General features: G+C 41.9%; 1 protein-coding gene across 1 annotated transcript in view; it reads left to right on the top strand.

Moving 5' to 3' along the window:
• Positions 1-6049: 6049 nt before the first annotated feature.
• Positions 6050-12894, top strand: part of MYO7B (myosin VIIB) — a gene marked incomplete at its 3' end in the record, with an annotated part of 37534 nt that continues 30689 nt past the window's right edge. The window contains exons 1-8 of the mRNA XM_009873102.1: positions 6050-6067; positions 7417-7530; positions 8134-8286; positions 9002-9186; positions 10008-10129; positions 10788-10930; positions 11022-11135; positions 12719-12872. Coding sequence (XP_009871404.1) covers positions 6050-6067; positions 7417-7530; positions 8134-8286; positions 9002-9186; positions 10008-10129; positions 10788-10930; positions 11022-11135; positions 12719-12872 — 1003 coding nt within the window. The remainder of the gene's footprint in view (positions 6068-7416; positions 7531-8133; positions 8287-9001; positions 9187-10007; positions 10130-10787; positions 10931-11021; positions 11136-12718; positions 12873-12894) is intronic.

Raw genomic sequence — 12894 nt, forward strand, 5'->3', positions numbered from 1 at the left:
AGCAGTTTAAATTGGAAATTGTTATATCCAATCCACCTTCTTCCAGAAACCTCAGGAAAAAATAGTTTAATATAAAATGATGCCTAGCATCTAGGACTCAGTGATGCAGAAAAGACAAGGCCACTCTGATTTAGCTGGAGAGGAAATGTGAAAGGTAGTGCCATGTGCAAATTAAACCCTTTGATCCTGACATCAATCTCTTAATTAGGAAGCTGTCAGGAAGAGGCAGTTTTGTTAACACATGTCTATCCAGAGAGACCTATTGTACTCAACAACATCAGGATTAAATTCACCAGGGATTATCCAGTTTTAATTTATTGCATTTCCTAGTGCATTATTCATCAGTGTAGACAACACTACAAATTACCCCTAATTACAACTACAAGTGTGTCCTTGCCCTGTGCAGCCCCCTCACCGAACTCTGTCTTCAGCAGTAAACAGAGCTGCCCATCCCTGGCAACCTCCTGTCCTCCCCTGTTCACTCGGCTCAGGGACTTCCCAAAACTGAGCTCCCTCTGTTCGTTCACAGGCACTTCTCTGAAGCAGCCTTTACCAAGCCACCTGCTCACCTCTCATGTGCTTTACAACGCATCTAGGCTGTGTCCACTTGGTGTATCAAGTCTCTATTCCTTCAGCTTCTGTTTTCTGGCTCTTTAGTATGTTTAGACTTAACTGGAAATCCACTTCCCTTCCAATACATATTTCAGCCATAAAATAAGTCCTGCTTTTGTTTCAGACTCCTTTGAGTTCCCTATGTTTCCATCTCATGCAGTTTATATACTGTACTAGGACAGAAAGTGTGTGCTTGTCTCTGAATTAGCACCCCCACTGCATCTTGGTCACAAGTGTTAAAAATGTATATATTTTTAGAATGAAATTCTCTACCCCAAAACATATTCCATATGAAATTTCAGCAGGTATGTTTCATTTGCTGAAGAAATACACGTAGCATGTTTTTCCCTGCAGTCTAATTATACAAAAGGCTCTTATTTTAGCTATCTGCTTTGGTAGTATAAAGGGATGTACTTTGATTTATTTGCCAATATTTGACCTTCATCTAATAAAATCAGTACTTGAAACACATACAACATATAGACTTATTCTGAATACTTTTGTATCAGAACTTCGAAGCAAAAAAGAATGATTTGCACAGTTACAAACTTTAAGAAAGCTCTCCTCTCTGCACTGCCGTTTCTGGCCTCTCTCGAAAAGCCTCTGAGCCCTGAAGGGCCTATGCTCTATTTCTGCACCTGTATCTTCATTTCTGCTATAAAGCTTAAACAAAATACTTTCAGGTAAGGAGGCTGATATTAAAACACATATCTGTAACATGAATAAACACATATTATTCCCAACTATTTATTGCTGTGCTTGAATGTTTACCTCTGATTTGGCTATGGAACTACAGCAGGAGCCCCAAGAATCTGTTTTGACACAGAATCTTTTTGTTGTCTTTCCCGTCATAGGGTGCAGACTGAATCTAGAAAACAAGAAAATAAGAATTAAGGTATTAGGTGTTCACTGTTGTTGCACATCTTCATTTGCTTGTTTAATAAAGGGTGTAGCGAGGCAAGCCACCTGCTGTGTACAGTGCACTGGAGGAAGGTTATACAGTTGGGTTAAGGTAGATGGACAAAATCTCATCCTCACCGTTTGGGCCTCTGCCTCTCTACAGGTGAGCTACACTTCTGTCTCTTTCCCCACAGCACAACTAGTGCTGGAGTTTAACAGGACGTGCACGAAGGACATAGGATTACTGAGAGTACATGTGGAACAACCAGAAAGAGGGAAGCTCTTGGTCATTGAGTCCTAATTTGGGAAGAGAGAAGTGGGCAGGTAAGGAGTTAACATGCACGTAGATGCTGGAACACAGGAAGAGAGTGTTTATTGGGGGAGAAATTAATGATGACAAAAATAGGACTTTTTGTTCCTTTACCTGTGTCTGTGTTTATCAATTTCAGTTAAGTGTCATGAGTTTATTTTGCTTTGAGCTCTAGGCGTTGTGAAACACAGGCCATGTAGGACTAAGACTTTATGTGCATTTTCTGACTTTGCAGAAAGAGCTGTGCAAAACCAAGGGGGAGAGATGAGAGAGAGTCTAGGGCCTGATTTTCCTATTATCTAACAGGGTGACTCCAAGAGAACCCCAGGGATGTCAGTGGTGCTGGAGGAGCGTAAGACCAAATGCTAAAGAGTTTTCTTCTGGGAGCGCTTTCCAGAAATCTGAAAGGATTCAGGCACAGCAGAGAGACTGAAGTTTAAGGCTCACCCAGTCAAGGATTAGCCTTCCTGCTTACTGGAACACCTGACTTGGAAATGACATATACACTGAACTGGGAGCAAAGTCCTGTAATAAATAACCGTGCTTCAGTCATTTCCTTCTTTGCACAGCAGAAAACTGGCACTTGGTGAGGGATTCCGTCATGACACCAGTGCCAGTTTCACCTTCCTTTTCCTTCGTACTCCAATGCTTATGAAAAGGAGGTAACTGAACTGCCAAAGCCAGACATTGAAGATTTCTTCTGGAGAGGTAATCTCCCGTCCTGTGGGGTGCAATTTTGTTTACTCCGCTGCGTTATTTTGGAAAGAAAAGCAAAAAAGAGAGCCAGGCATTGTCAGAAAGCAGCCGTTCAAGCAGGTGGCGGAGGGGGGGAGGTTGGCCACTTATGACTTACCTGTGGATAAGCATTTTAAATATTGAAACGGTGTATCCCAAGCTTATATGGGATCTTCTCCTTACATGTGCATTCCCGGCTGCTATCATAGACTGGATCCAGAGCTAGCTGTAGCTTTGCAGTGACGCAGTATGGCTGTGCTTCGTGTTTGCATGTACCGCTGCCTCTTTGTTCTGGTGAAGGATTCTGGTTTCTGGCGCAGGTGAAAAAGTATCTGTCAGTTGTGAATCACTGTGGCTGACGACGGTCCATCTTTGGCCTGTGTTTGCTAACTACTATGCTTCTGTACCACCATGTATCTCTCACAGTAACAGGCCTTTGTATTCTTGAAGTTAATACACATCTCCAGTTCCTGAGTCCTGAGTAAGAGCCTTAGGGCTTTGCCATAAGAATCACGGAATTGTTTAGGTTGGAAAAGACCCTTAAGACCAAGAACTGGTCATGAAAGACAGAAGCTCCTTCATGAGAGAGTGTAAAACAAATGAGAAAAAAGCCCAAGCAGCCAGAAAAAAAACACATTCATGTTGCATTGCTAAATTTTTGTAGATGTTGTAGATGTGTATTGGTGAGCTCTGGAGTTTGCCGTAGTCTCACTGGGAAAATCAAGTCTTAATGTAGTCAGCAGGTATTAAACTGGGGGCAAAGCCTTTGCAGTTTCTCTGTGTGCCAGCTTTTAAGTGTGACAGTCCAATTCTTGCTATTGAATCACCTACGTGAAAATTACATTTGAAATTCCTGCTTTAAAATGTGTGTTAGCATTGGACTTCTACATCAGCGGTCTATCATCTCTTGAAGTTTCTATTTATTTTTCACTTTGGGATCACATTACATTTTGTAATTTTGATGATTATTTCATCATATCTTTTGATGCCTTTAAAGTGGTAGATCCTTCTGGGCTTATTTAGAAACCCTCTTCTAGCCGTGCTACAGGGTAGCCCTTTATAGCCACAACTAGGCCACAAAGATCTTGTTGCTTGTCAAGCACTTCCTAGTTTCCATTTTGTTCCCGTAGTAGCTGTCCTTGTGGTTAGGACATTGGTGTAACTCACAACAGTGGCTGCATCTTGGATACAGGAGTATAACTACTCCTTCCCTTTAGTCTGAAGAAAAGGTTGTTTATACACCCACCGATTTAAATATGACCATGATTTATGGAAGCTATTTATACCTTCCCAAATAATATGGATTAAATAAGAAAGTGGGCATAGGAAAGCAAGTGATAAAATGAGCCCTAATTCTCTTATGTGAATGTTCTCTTCTAACACTGAAGTTTATTAAAACAAGAGAGTGAAAACAGTGTTAGCCCCAAACTTCACCTTGAGGTTTTTTCAACGGTAACCTTTATTCTTCAAGAGCATGAACTTCCAAAAGTAAAGTGGTGACTTGAAACATTTTTCTGATAATTTAGCTGGAAATTTCTAAACCTCAGAAACTTGTCTAGCTCCACAATGAAATTAAGATAAGTCATAAAATGATAAATGGTTCAGTCAGAAAAGTTATGAAAACTGGGTACCTCTCAAAGAGATATACCATCCATCTTACACAGAATTGTAAATAGTTATCAGAAATTTTAAACATAAGATTTTAAAGCCTTTACACGTGATAGAAGAAACCTCAAGGAATTCAGTGAAATTATTTAAGAAGTACCCTATTAATCACTAATATTAGTAGTACTGCATGCAGGGATTTTGATGATTTTCTGTATAGCATAGGTAGAAAAAGGAACTTCCATGTTTTGCTCAAACTTTCCAGAGAACCTGTCCAAAACTTAGATAAACATTATTTTGGGCCAGAATAAAACAACATCTCAAAAGGCTATGAGAAAATAAGAAATTTGCATTTGAATGTCAAGGTAAAACTGGAGCAGCTGTCTCTTTTCTTCATGGGGGATGTTCTGAGAGCTCACAAACTTGCCTGGAATAAAGGCCAAAGATCAATTTCTGATCCTGTGGTGACCATTCATCTTCTTGTAAGTAGTTTCCAAGTGGTTTGTTGTCAAACAGGGATATACAGAAGGGACAAAGATGATTCAGTGTGTCCTCATTGAGCATGAGTTGTAAAATCTGTTTGAGATAAAATGATAAGGAAACGTCATTGATAATAGATCATAAAAGGGTAAAAATAAAATTGGGTTTCGGTCCAAGTTTAGCATTTTATGGAGCATTTTGCTTATTGGAAGCATTTCACTCGTATTATCTTTGAGCTTATAACTTTAAGCAAGCCTTTTCTCTGGATGTGCTGGAACAATGGATAGAGGGAGCGATCCTTTAGAGAAATGGAGGGAGCAGAATGGATCATGGAGTTGTGAGAAATTTGTGAATATGAGGCTGGGCTAATAACTGATGTCTGCTCACACAGCTGCTACTGAGTCACAGCTTACTCAACAGCCTAAGCAGGGACTACTTCTGCTAGTAGGAAGAGGTAACAGTGAAAAAAAACCCTAAAATTTGGGAAACATTTAAAGGCAACTTTGCAGAGTCTTCGCCTGTGATTTCCCACACACAGTAGAAGGCATACAGCAGCCTTCTGCTGCAGGAAGAGTGGGATCCAGCAAATCCCGCCAAGTCCTGGGATCACTCCCAAAATCCAGCTGAAGTAGCCTATGGGAAACAACTTCTGAAGACTTTGGTTCCTTGGTTGGTTCAAGGATCACAACCTAAACAGTACCATCTCTTCATCAAAGCACTGATGTAGATTTCTGGACACCAATCTTGTCACTATTGCATTCTTGCTGGTGAGCTCCTAATTTTGTTGTTGTTCCTTCCAATTCCTTAGTTTGCTGCTCAGGCCTTCACTGCAATTCCCCCATTCCAGGCAAGAAAGGTGAACTCTAGACCTCAGTTTCTATATGGTGGTAGGTTCAAGCTGAGAGAGCCTGAGGGAAATGAGCACCTCAGGATGTGAATTCAACCTGTGTCACGGGGCTAGTCCCTTGTAGGAACTGAACTGCTGGGTCAATGGATCAGCCAAAGGTAGCTCTATGGTAGAATTACATTGCATTGTGGGGTCTTTTTACTTGTGAGCCCAGTTTGGAATTCAGCCAATAAACGTGCCTAACATTTGACTGAGGGAGCTCTTTGGTATGAAAACGTGCACAGCGACTTCTTCAGGGTTCAGAGCATTTCCGGGGTTATGTGGTGGAACTCAGAGCGGACCACCAGCCCAGTGCTGCAGATCTTTGCTTTGGGTAGATGGTTTCATTGTTTCTACATTGGGTATAGCTTATTATTATCACTCTTGCTTGAATGAAATATGTAAATATAATTATTTTATTGTTTAAGAATTGTCTGTTCTGATCAAAGCCTGAGCCCTTGTCTGGCCTAATATTATGTTCTTCTTGGCACTGCAGGTTACATACAGTGATCTGAAACATAATGGTGGTTTTCAGAAAGGTAGGTCCTATTCTTTGCTGTGATTAACTGAGTAGCTTGAGGCCCCAAAAGGAGAAAAATACCTTAATATTAAGGTCCATCTCAGAAAGAAAGTAGCAATAACCCCATATCAACAAGGTACAAAAGAATATTGATCTAGACTAGGTAAGCAGAGGTGTCTTGCCTAGCCTGGCTGTGCTCATACTGAGCCGGTGACCTCTGTCACAAGGTGTGGCACTAAAACTACACATATTACCTCTGGAGTTTTATTCAGTGCAAATTAGAGCTGTTTGTAACATTTTTCATAACCTTGTGCGATGTTTGTAGATGCTTGACACTACAGCTTTAAAGGTTTGGCTTTAAACGTAAGCCCATAAAGTATTTTGAGGGGAAAAATACATGATTTTTCAATAAAAAACTTTAACTTAGTAAATCCTACAGTATGTACAAGATGTATATGGCAAGAGACTCAGCTAGAAAACTGGTTCCTCAGGAGGTATAAGTATGAACTACCTGCTGAAGAGCTGACCTACAACTTCGTGCAGTTTTTGTTCTAGCCGTTACAGTGGTTTTCTGTTTGAATCTCTATTAGCGTCTAGAGCAAGACAAGGTATTCCTGGGGTCTTGGAGTTGGGGGCTATAACCAGGGCAGTAGGGCAAGGAACACCAAGACACTGTTTATTTCTAGGAAAGGACAGCCATAGCTCACACCTTCTGGTGACAGCTGAGCAGTTCTGCAGCTGCTTGCTCTGCAGAGAGGCAGGATGTTGCCATGCCTCTACAAATGTGAAGAGAGGAGCTGGGCTGGATGCAGAATGCTTTTTTTTTTTTCCCCCAAAGAGAGTTCATGGATTCACTCACATTTCTGAGTGATTTCAGCTATATCAGAAAAAATATATATCTAAAAACTCTTGCAACAGAGCCTTCTACATTTTCTGGCATCTAGTCTGTACATCTGTTTGTTTTACGTTTTCTTGGTAATCTTTTCAAGCATCCCTTCTGAAAATACCATACATAATGCAGTCTGCCAAGGCACTTTACCAGCATTCACTGTGCTCTCTGCCAGTCTCTAGGAGGTAGCGGAGCTGAGTAATTGCTGTCCTTGGAAAAGTTGTTACCTCATTTCCTCTTGTGAAACAGCTGGGCTGAGTGACTTGTCCAAAGTCATGTTCCAGATCAGCTGTGAAGCTGGAAGTAGAAATCTGAGGTCACGATACTATAACCATTAGATTGTACTGCCTGTGAGCAGTAAGAACTTGTCCAGTTACACACTGCTAAAGAAATCAAATCACTAAAAGTTTAAGACTAAGAGATGTACACCTTTTAGCTACACAGCTACTGTACTTGACAACAGCTTTTCTTCTTGCCAGGGTGATCATGTGTGGCTGGATACTCAACAGAACAGTGAATTTAATGTCCCTATCGGGGCAGTTGTGAAGGACTCTGACTCAGGACGAATCTTGCTGGAGGATGATGAAGGAAAGGTGGGCTTTGTGTAAAAGTACAAAGAACAAAAGAATGGCCCTGCTGGGTAGGAGCAAAGCTCCATCTAGCCAAAGGGTCTGAATTTGACAATGTTTGACAGGGCATACTGAAAGAAAGAACACAAAAATAAGGCAAGTATAGGGTGACCCTCTAGTATCCCCAGCTCCTAGCACTATGTAGCTTTAGAGCTTCCTGAGCTGGAGCTTACATCTTTGTAGTTAAGAAGAAGAAATGGAAAGGCTCCAGTCCCTAAGTTTGGTGGAGCTTTAGGTGAAATCACGGTCCCAGTGAAGTCAGTTGAGGTTTCATCCCTACTTCATACAATATCGGCTGTGACGACCTGACAGAGATATGCTCTGAACAATGCTAAATTTGTTACATCCAGAATCCATCTATTCAGTTGGCTTCATGCAGTGTTTTAAATCATCTGGTCCCAGGGAGCAGCAAACCAGTTAATTTCTGTAGTTCAGTCAAATGTTTGTTAGCATATGCTGGTTGGAGCATGGATTATACCAAAGCTTGCTCCAGTCTAACGTGGTTCTCCTTTGTTTGCCTCTGAGCAACAGCATTACACCTTAAAGCCAACGCCTGGCCTTTTTCAGGAACACTGGATCACGGCTCGGAACATGCACATGGTGCGCCTGATGCACCCCTCCTCTGTCCAAGGGGTGGAAGACATGATCTGCCTCGGGGATCTCCATGAAGCAGGCATGGTGCACAACCTCCTCATCCGCCACCAGAAGCACGAAATCTATGTGAGTGCCAAGGTCATCAGACATAGCACTTTCAGGAACAATCTACTACACATTTAGTGGAGTGACCTGAGCAGCCTGCAAGCGTTTTCGTACATGAGGCCCTCTGCTTCCTTTGCTGACTGAAGGTGCCAAGGAGACACAACATAGTTTTTCTCTCCATTCTACACATCAAGATGCGTGTATAGACCTGTTGTATTAGTCTGTAGCAGTCTGCAGTTGTCTTGTGCAGAAATTACTGAATAATACTCTTGCCTTGCATTTCCACATTCAACAGCCTCTTTCATTTCAATGGTTGTCACAAATGTTACTAAGTGACTGTATAACACAACCACAACTTTGCCCATTAGCAAAGTTCAACTACATCTGCACTAGAACAAAAAACCAGCTTAACAGAACACCATGGAACAGTGGTTAACACACAAAAATGCCAGGCCAGATTGGACTTTCTTGTGCTTCTGTTTGAGACAGTGAACTGAGCTGTTGATTTGGCAAGGAGATTCTAGCTAGCATTCTTCCTTTTGCAAAAACCTCTATATCCTGCAATATTTAAGAGCAGCTTAGAGCTGGGAACGAGGTTCCCAGCCTCACCTAAGTGCTGCTATGGATCTCCCAGGCTTCCCTCCTGCCTCTGTTTAGATTTATACTGCAAGTGCCTTTGGTTATATTCTTGTTTGGAGGTTTGCTGCTAGAGGTAACACTCATCACTGTCTTCCAGACTTACACAGGCTCCATCTTGGTAGCAGTGAACCCGTACCAGCTGCTGCCCCTCTACACAGTGGATCAGATCAGACTGTACTGTAACAAGAGGATTGGAGAGCTACCACCTCATGTCTTCGCCATTGCAGACAACTGTTATTTCAATATGAAGAGGAATAAGAGAGACCAGTGCTGTGTGATCAGGTGACTGGACTCAGAGAGGATGAGCAGCAGAAACCAAGTCTGGCATTTTTTTAGGGCACCTTTGCTGACACAGACCTTCCAAACGGAAGATGAGACTAGAGACAATAGGAAAGAAATGTTCTTTCCCCTGCTACTTTGTTCTCCCCTGCTACTTTGTTTTCAGTTAGGGCTGCAAGAGGTAGAACATAAGCAAGGGATTTCTAAGTCCATGGTTTTCCTCCAGAATCTTTGAATGTGGTGATTCTGCACATGGTCTCTACATATAGAAACATAAAATATGAGCGTGTGTGATAATAAGGCCATGTTTTACCTTGAGGACATGATACTTACATTAGATGTATTTTCTGAGAATAGAGATTTCCTGGAGAGAAACAGCCTCTGCTAACCTGAAGACAGGGGGAAGCTTTCTTCATCCTATAAACACATAACATGTATCAATTTTCTGTTAATCATCAGTGTGAAGAACCACATAGTCTCATTACAATCATCTGGTAATGATGTAAAATCTAGCAATGCAGTAAAAAAAGGGAAGCAAGTGGTCATTTAATTTGCAATGGTACAAAATGTCTTCCATTGATTTGCCTGTTTTTAATCAGTGAGAGAATTTAGTCCTCAGCCTAAGTCTAAAAACCCAAATTTTAGCAGATAAGATGAAGAAAGACTAAAATTCTCCAGCTCTTCATGAAAGACAGTCTTATCTGCCATTCACAGGGTAAACATAAGGGAGATTTTTTTGTTAACTTAGTCTGCCATTTTGCCACCCTGGACAAAAAAAGAAAAAAGAAGAAAGGAAACCTGTAATGATTTGTTTCTTACTGCAGTGGAGAATCCGGAGCTGGGAAGACGGAAAGCACAAAGCTAATACTACAGTTCTTGGCAGCTGTCAGTGGCCAGCATTCCTGGATAGAGCAGCAAATCCTAGAGGCCAACCCCATTCTGGAAGGTGGGTTACTTAGCAAACATGCCTGATTTACCACCTTTATCTCAGGATTCTTGTATCATCATAAAAAATTCAGAAACAGAACTTTGACCCATTACGTTTGCATAACTGCTAAAAGCCTTGAAACACTGGTGATGCAGAGTAGAAATTCTCCATACTCTTCTGCTGTGTCTCCATTAAGTCCATGAGAGCTCCCACGCTGTAGGAGGAAGTGCTACTATCATATGTAACCCAGAACTAAAGACCCTTGGTTTAGCGTTTGTGCTAGATAATGGCAAAGTGACTGGGAAGCATGGATGTATCTACAGGAGAGGTCCCTAAGACACCCACCTTTCTTTGTAGAGGGATCAAATGTGTTCCCAGTAAATCCTTCTGGAAGTTTTCAGACTTGCCAAGTTCTCTTGGCTGGCCAGATATAGGCCACAGTTGGATCATTTCAGTATGTCTTTTAGCACTCAATTATTTGTTCTATGATTCTATGATCTGCACGCCTTTTTAGGAGGCAGTCTGAGATCACACATCCTTCAGTACATGTCAGCACTGTCATTTGGAACACAACATGTAAAATACCAGCAACAAAAAAAAAGAAGGGTATAAAAAATAGACTCAGTGTTCATTAACTGTAATTACCCGGATACTATCTCTGTCCCTTGTCCATCAGCTTTTGGAAATGCCAAGACAATTCGAAATGACAATTCAAGCCGCTTTGGGAAATACATTGATATTCACTTCAACCAGAATGGTGTGATAGAAGGAGCCCGGATAGAACAGTTTCTTCTGGAGAAGTCCCGGGTTTGCCGGCAGGTGAGGGCACTGGCAGCGGTACATTCAGCCTGTTCCTGTGTTACAAACTTTTGCTGAAAAGGCTGCCCATTGGCATATTTATTTTTTTCAGGCACCAGAGGAGAGGAACTATCACATCTTCTACTGCATGCTAATGGGGATGAATACAGAGCAGAAGAAGATGCTGAATCTGGGCACTGCTTCAGAATACACTTATCTCACTATGGTAATATTCTCTGCTTTGTTCTCCGCTATCCCTTTGCTATGTGCTTCTCCCAGTGAGGACTTGCTGCAGATGGCTGGTTGCCAAATATGTACAGTCCTTTCCTTAGAATACCAGAAGTAGTAACACCAAAAATGCCGTGAGCCTCAATTTCAGGGATTTGCTGTAATGTCCACCAGTGGGAGGCAGCTTGTGGCAGTTCAAAGCTTTCTATCAAAGTCAGACTTAAGAAACATAAAGGATATCTTAAAGCAGGTGGGAAATATCCCACACTTTCACAGGCTCTCAGATTTCAGATGAATGCAAGGGATCTCATGCCAGGGAGAGTAGTAATCGGATATATATACCTTAGGGGAAAACGAATAAGCAGAAACAGTGCCAAGAATCCCATTCCAGCAGCTGATGTTAATGTCCCTGTCTGGGTTTATGTTGCCATAGTGGCAGGAGTGGGATGTTCATATAAGAGATTTTTGAAGATAGCTGTTTGGTTGGTTTAGGGCATGAAAGCCATAATGAAAACCCTGTTCTTTAGCCTGTGCAGATACCTCATATTAAATATGTCAGTTGGTTTGATTTGGGCTGATCTACAGCCATGGATAAAATGGGGCTAATTCCTGCCTCTGCTGAAGTTAATGGGAGCTGGGCAACTAGTTTCAGAGGAAATTAAATCAAGCCTATAAAGCTGCTTCTGGAATCTCAAAAGCAAAACCATTAAGGTCCTGTAGATTCTTTCAGATTTAATGTTTTCAAAATAGCAGTGATCTTGCAGCAAGAGCTGATGAGTACAAATCACACTCTGGCCACTCCATAAAACGTTTCCTGGGTCAGCAGTAGGGCGCTATAGTACAGAGACAGAAAGATCAGATGAATGGAGAACATGTCCATGGTTTTGTTCATGTCAGCTGTTGGCACAAGCTGGCATGTTTACGTGATGTAAACTGAAATGTCTAGGAATACTTCACTGATAGTAATAGCAGGTATACAAAAGGCATTTTCCTAGTTCCATTAAGGCTGAAAGTAGTTTCTGTCAGGAGCAGCATCCTAGGACCTTCTGTGCAGGCTTTGTTGAAGGTTCTTCAACCAACTGCCTTGAATGCTTCTATCTACCTTCTACTAGAACCTAGTATTCTTATTTTGAGATTTGCCTTCTAGTACTGATCCAAATCTACTTACTTTGATTTGGGATTAGAGCTCTTGATTGTCCATTGAAAAGACAGAGAGAGGAAACCAAAGAAACAGGCATGGCCTTGTAAGGGTAGGTAACCTTGTCAAAGTTTCTTGTCCTGTCGTGCTCCAGAGCAGCCTTCCCCTCAGCTTTTCCTTTTGGCTTCCCCACTATTCAGTCTAGCCCTGAAGAAATGCATTATTTAGCCCTCTGCGAATGGGTTCTTCTTGAGAGTAGAGACAAGGGAAGAAATAGCCATGGGAAGAGGATAGATAATGTCTAAATAGGTTTTTACCTTGAGTCTTGTGGCAAGTGGCTCACGGGGTATCCACACAGAGTACAAGGGTTTGTCAGCCTGCAGCTCCTTCCTTGAATGGATCCTGTGAGGATTTTCCTTACCTGTGGACCTGATGTCTTGCAGGGCAACTGCACGTCTTGTGACGGCCGAAACGACGTGAAGGATTATGCCCACATCCGCTCGGCTATGAAGATCCTCATGTTCTCAGATTCTGAGCACTGGGACATCAGCAAGCTGCTGGCTGCAATCCTGCACCTGGGGAATGTAGTGTTCACAGGTAAACTCAGCATTATCTGCAC

The sequence above is a fragment of the Apaloderma vittatum genome, unplaced genomic scaffold (assembly GCF_000703405.1).
Source record: "Apaloderma vittatum isolate BGI_N311 unplaced genomic scaffold, ASM70340v1 scaffold21897, whole genome shotgun sequence".
Classification (NCBI taxonomy): domain Eukaryota; kingdom Metazoa; phylum Chordata; class Aves; order Trogoniformes; family Trogonidae; genus Apaloderma; species Apaloderma vittatum.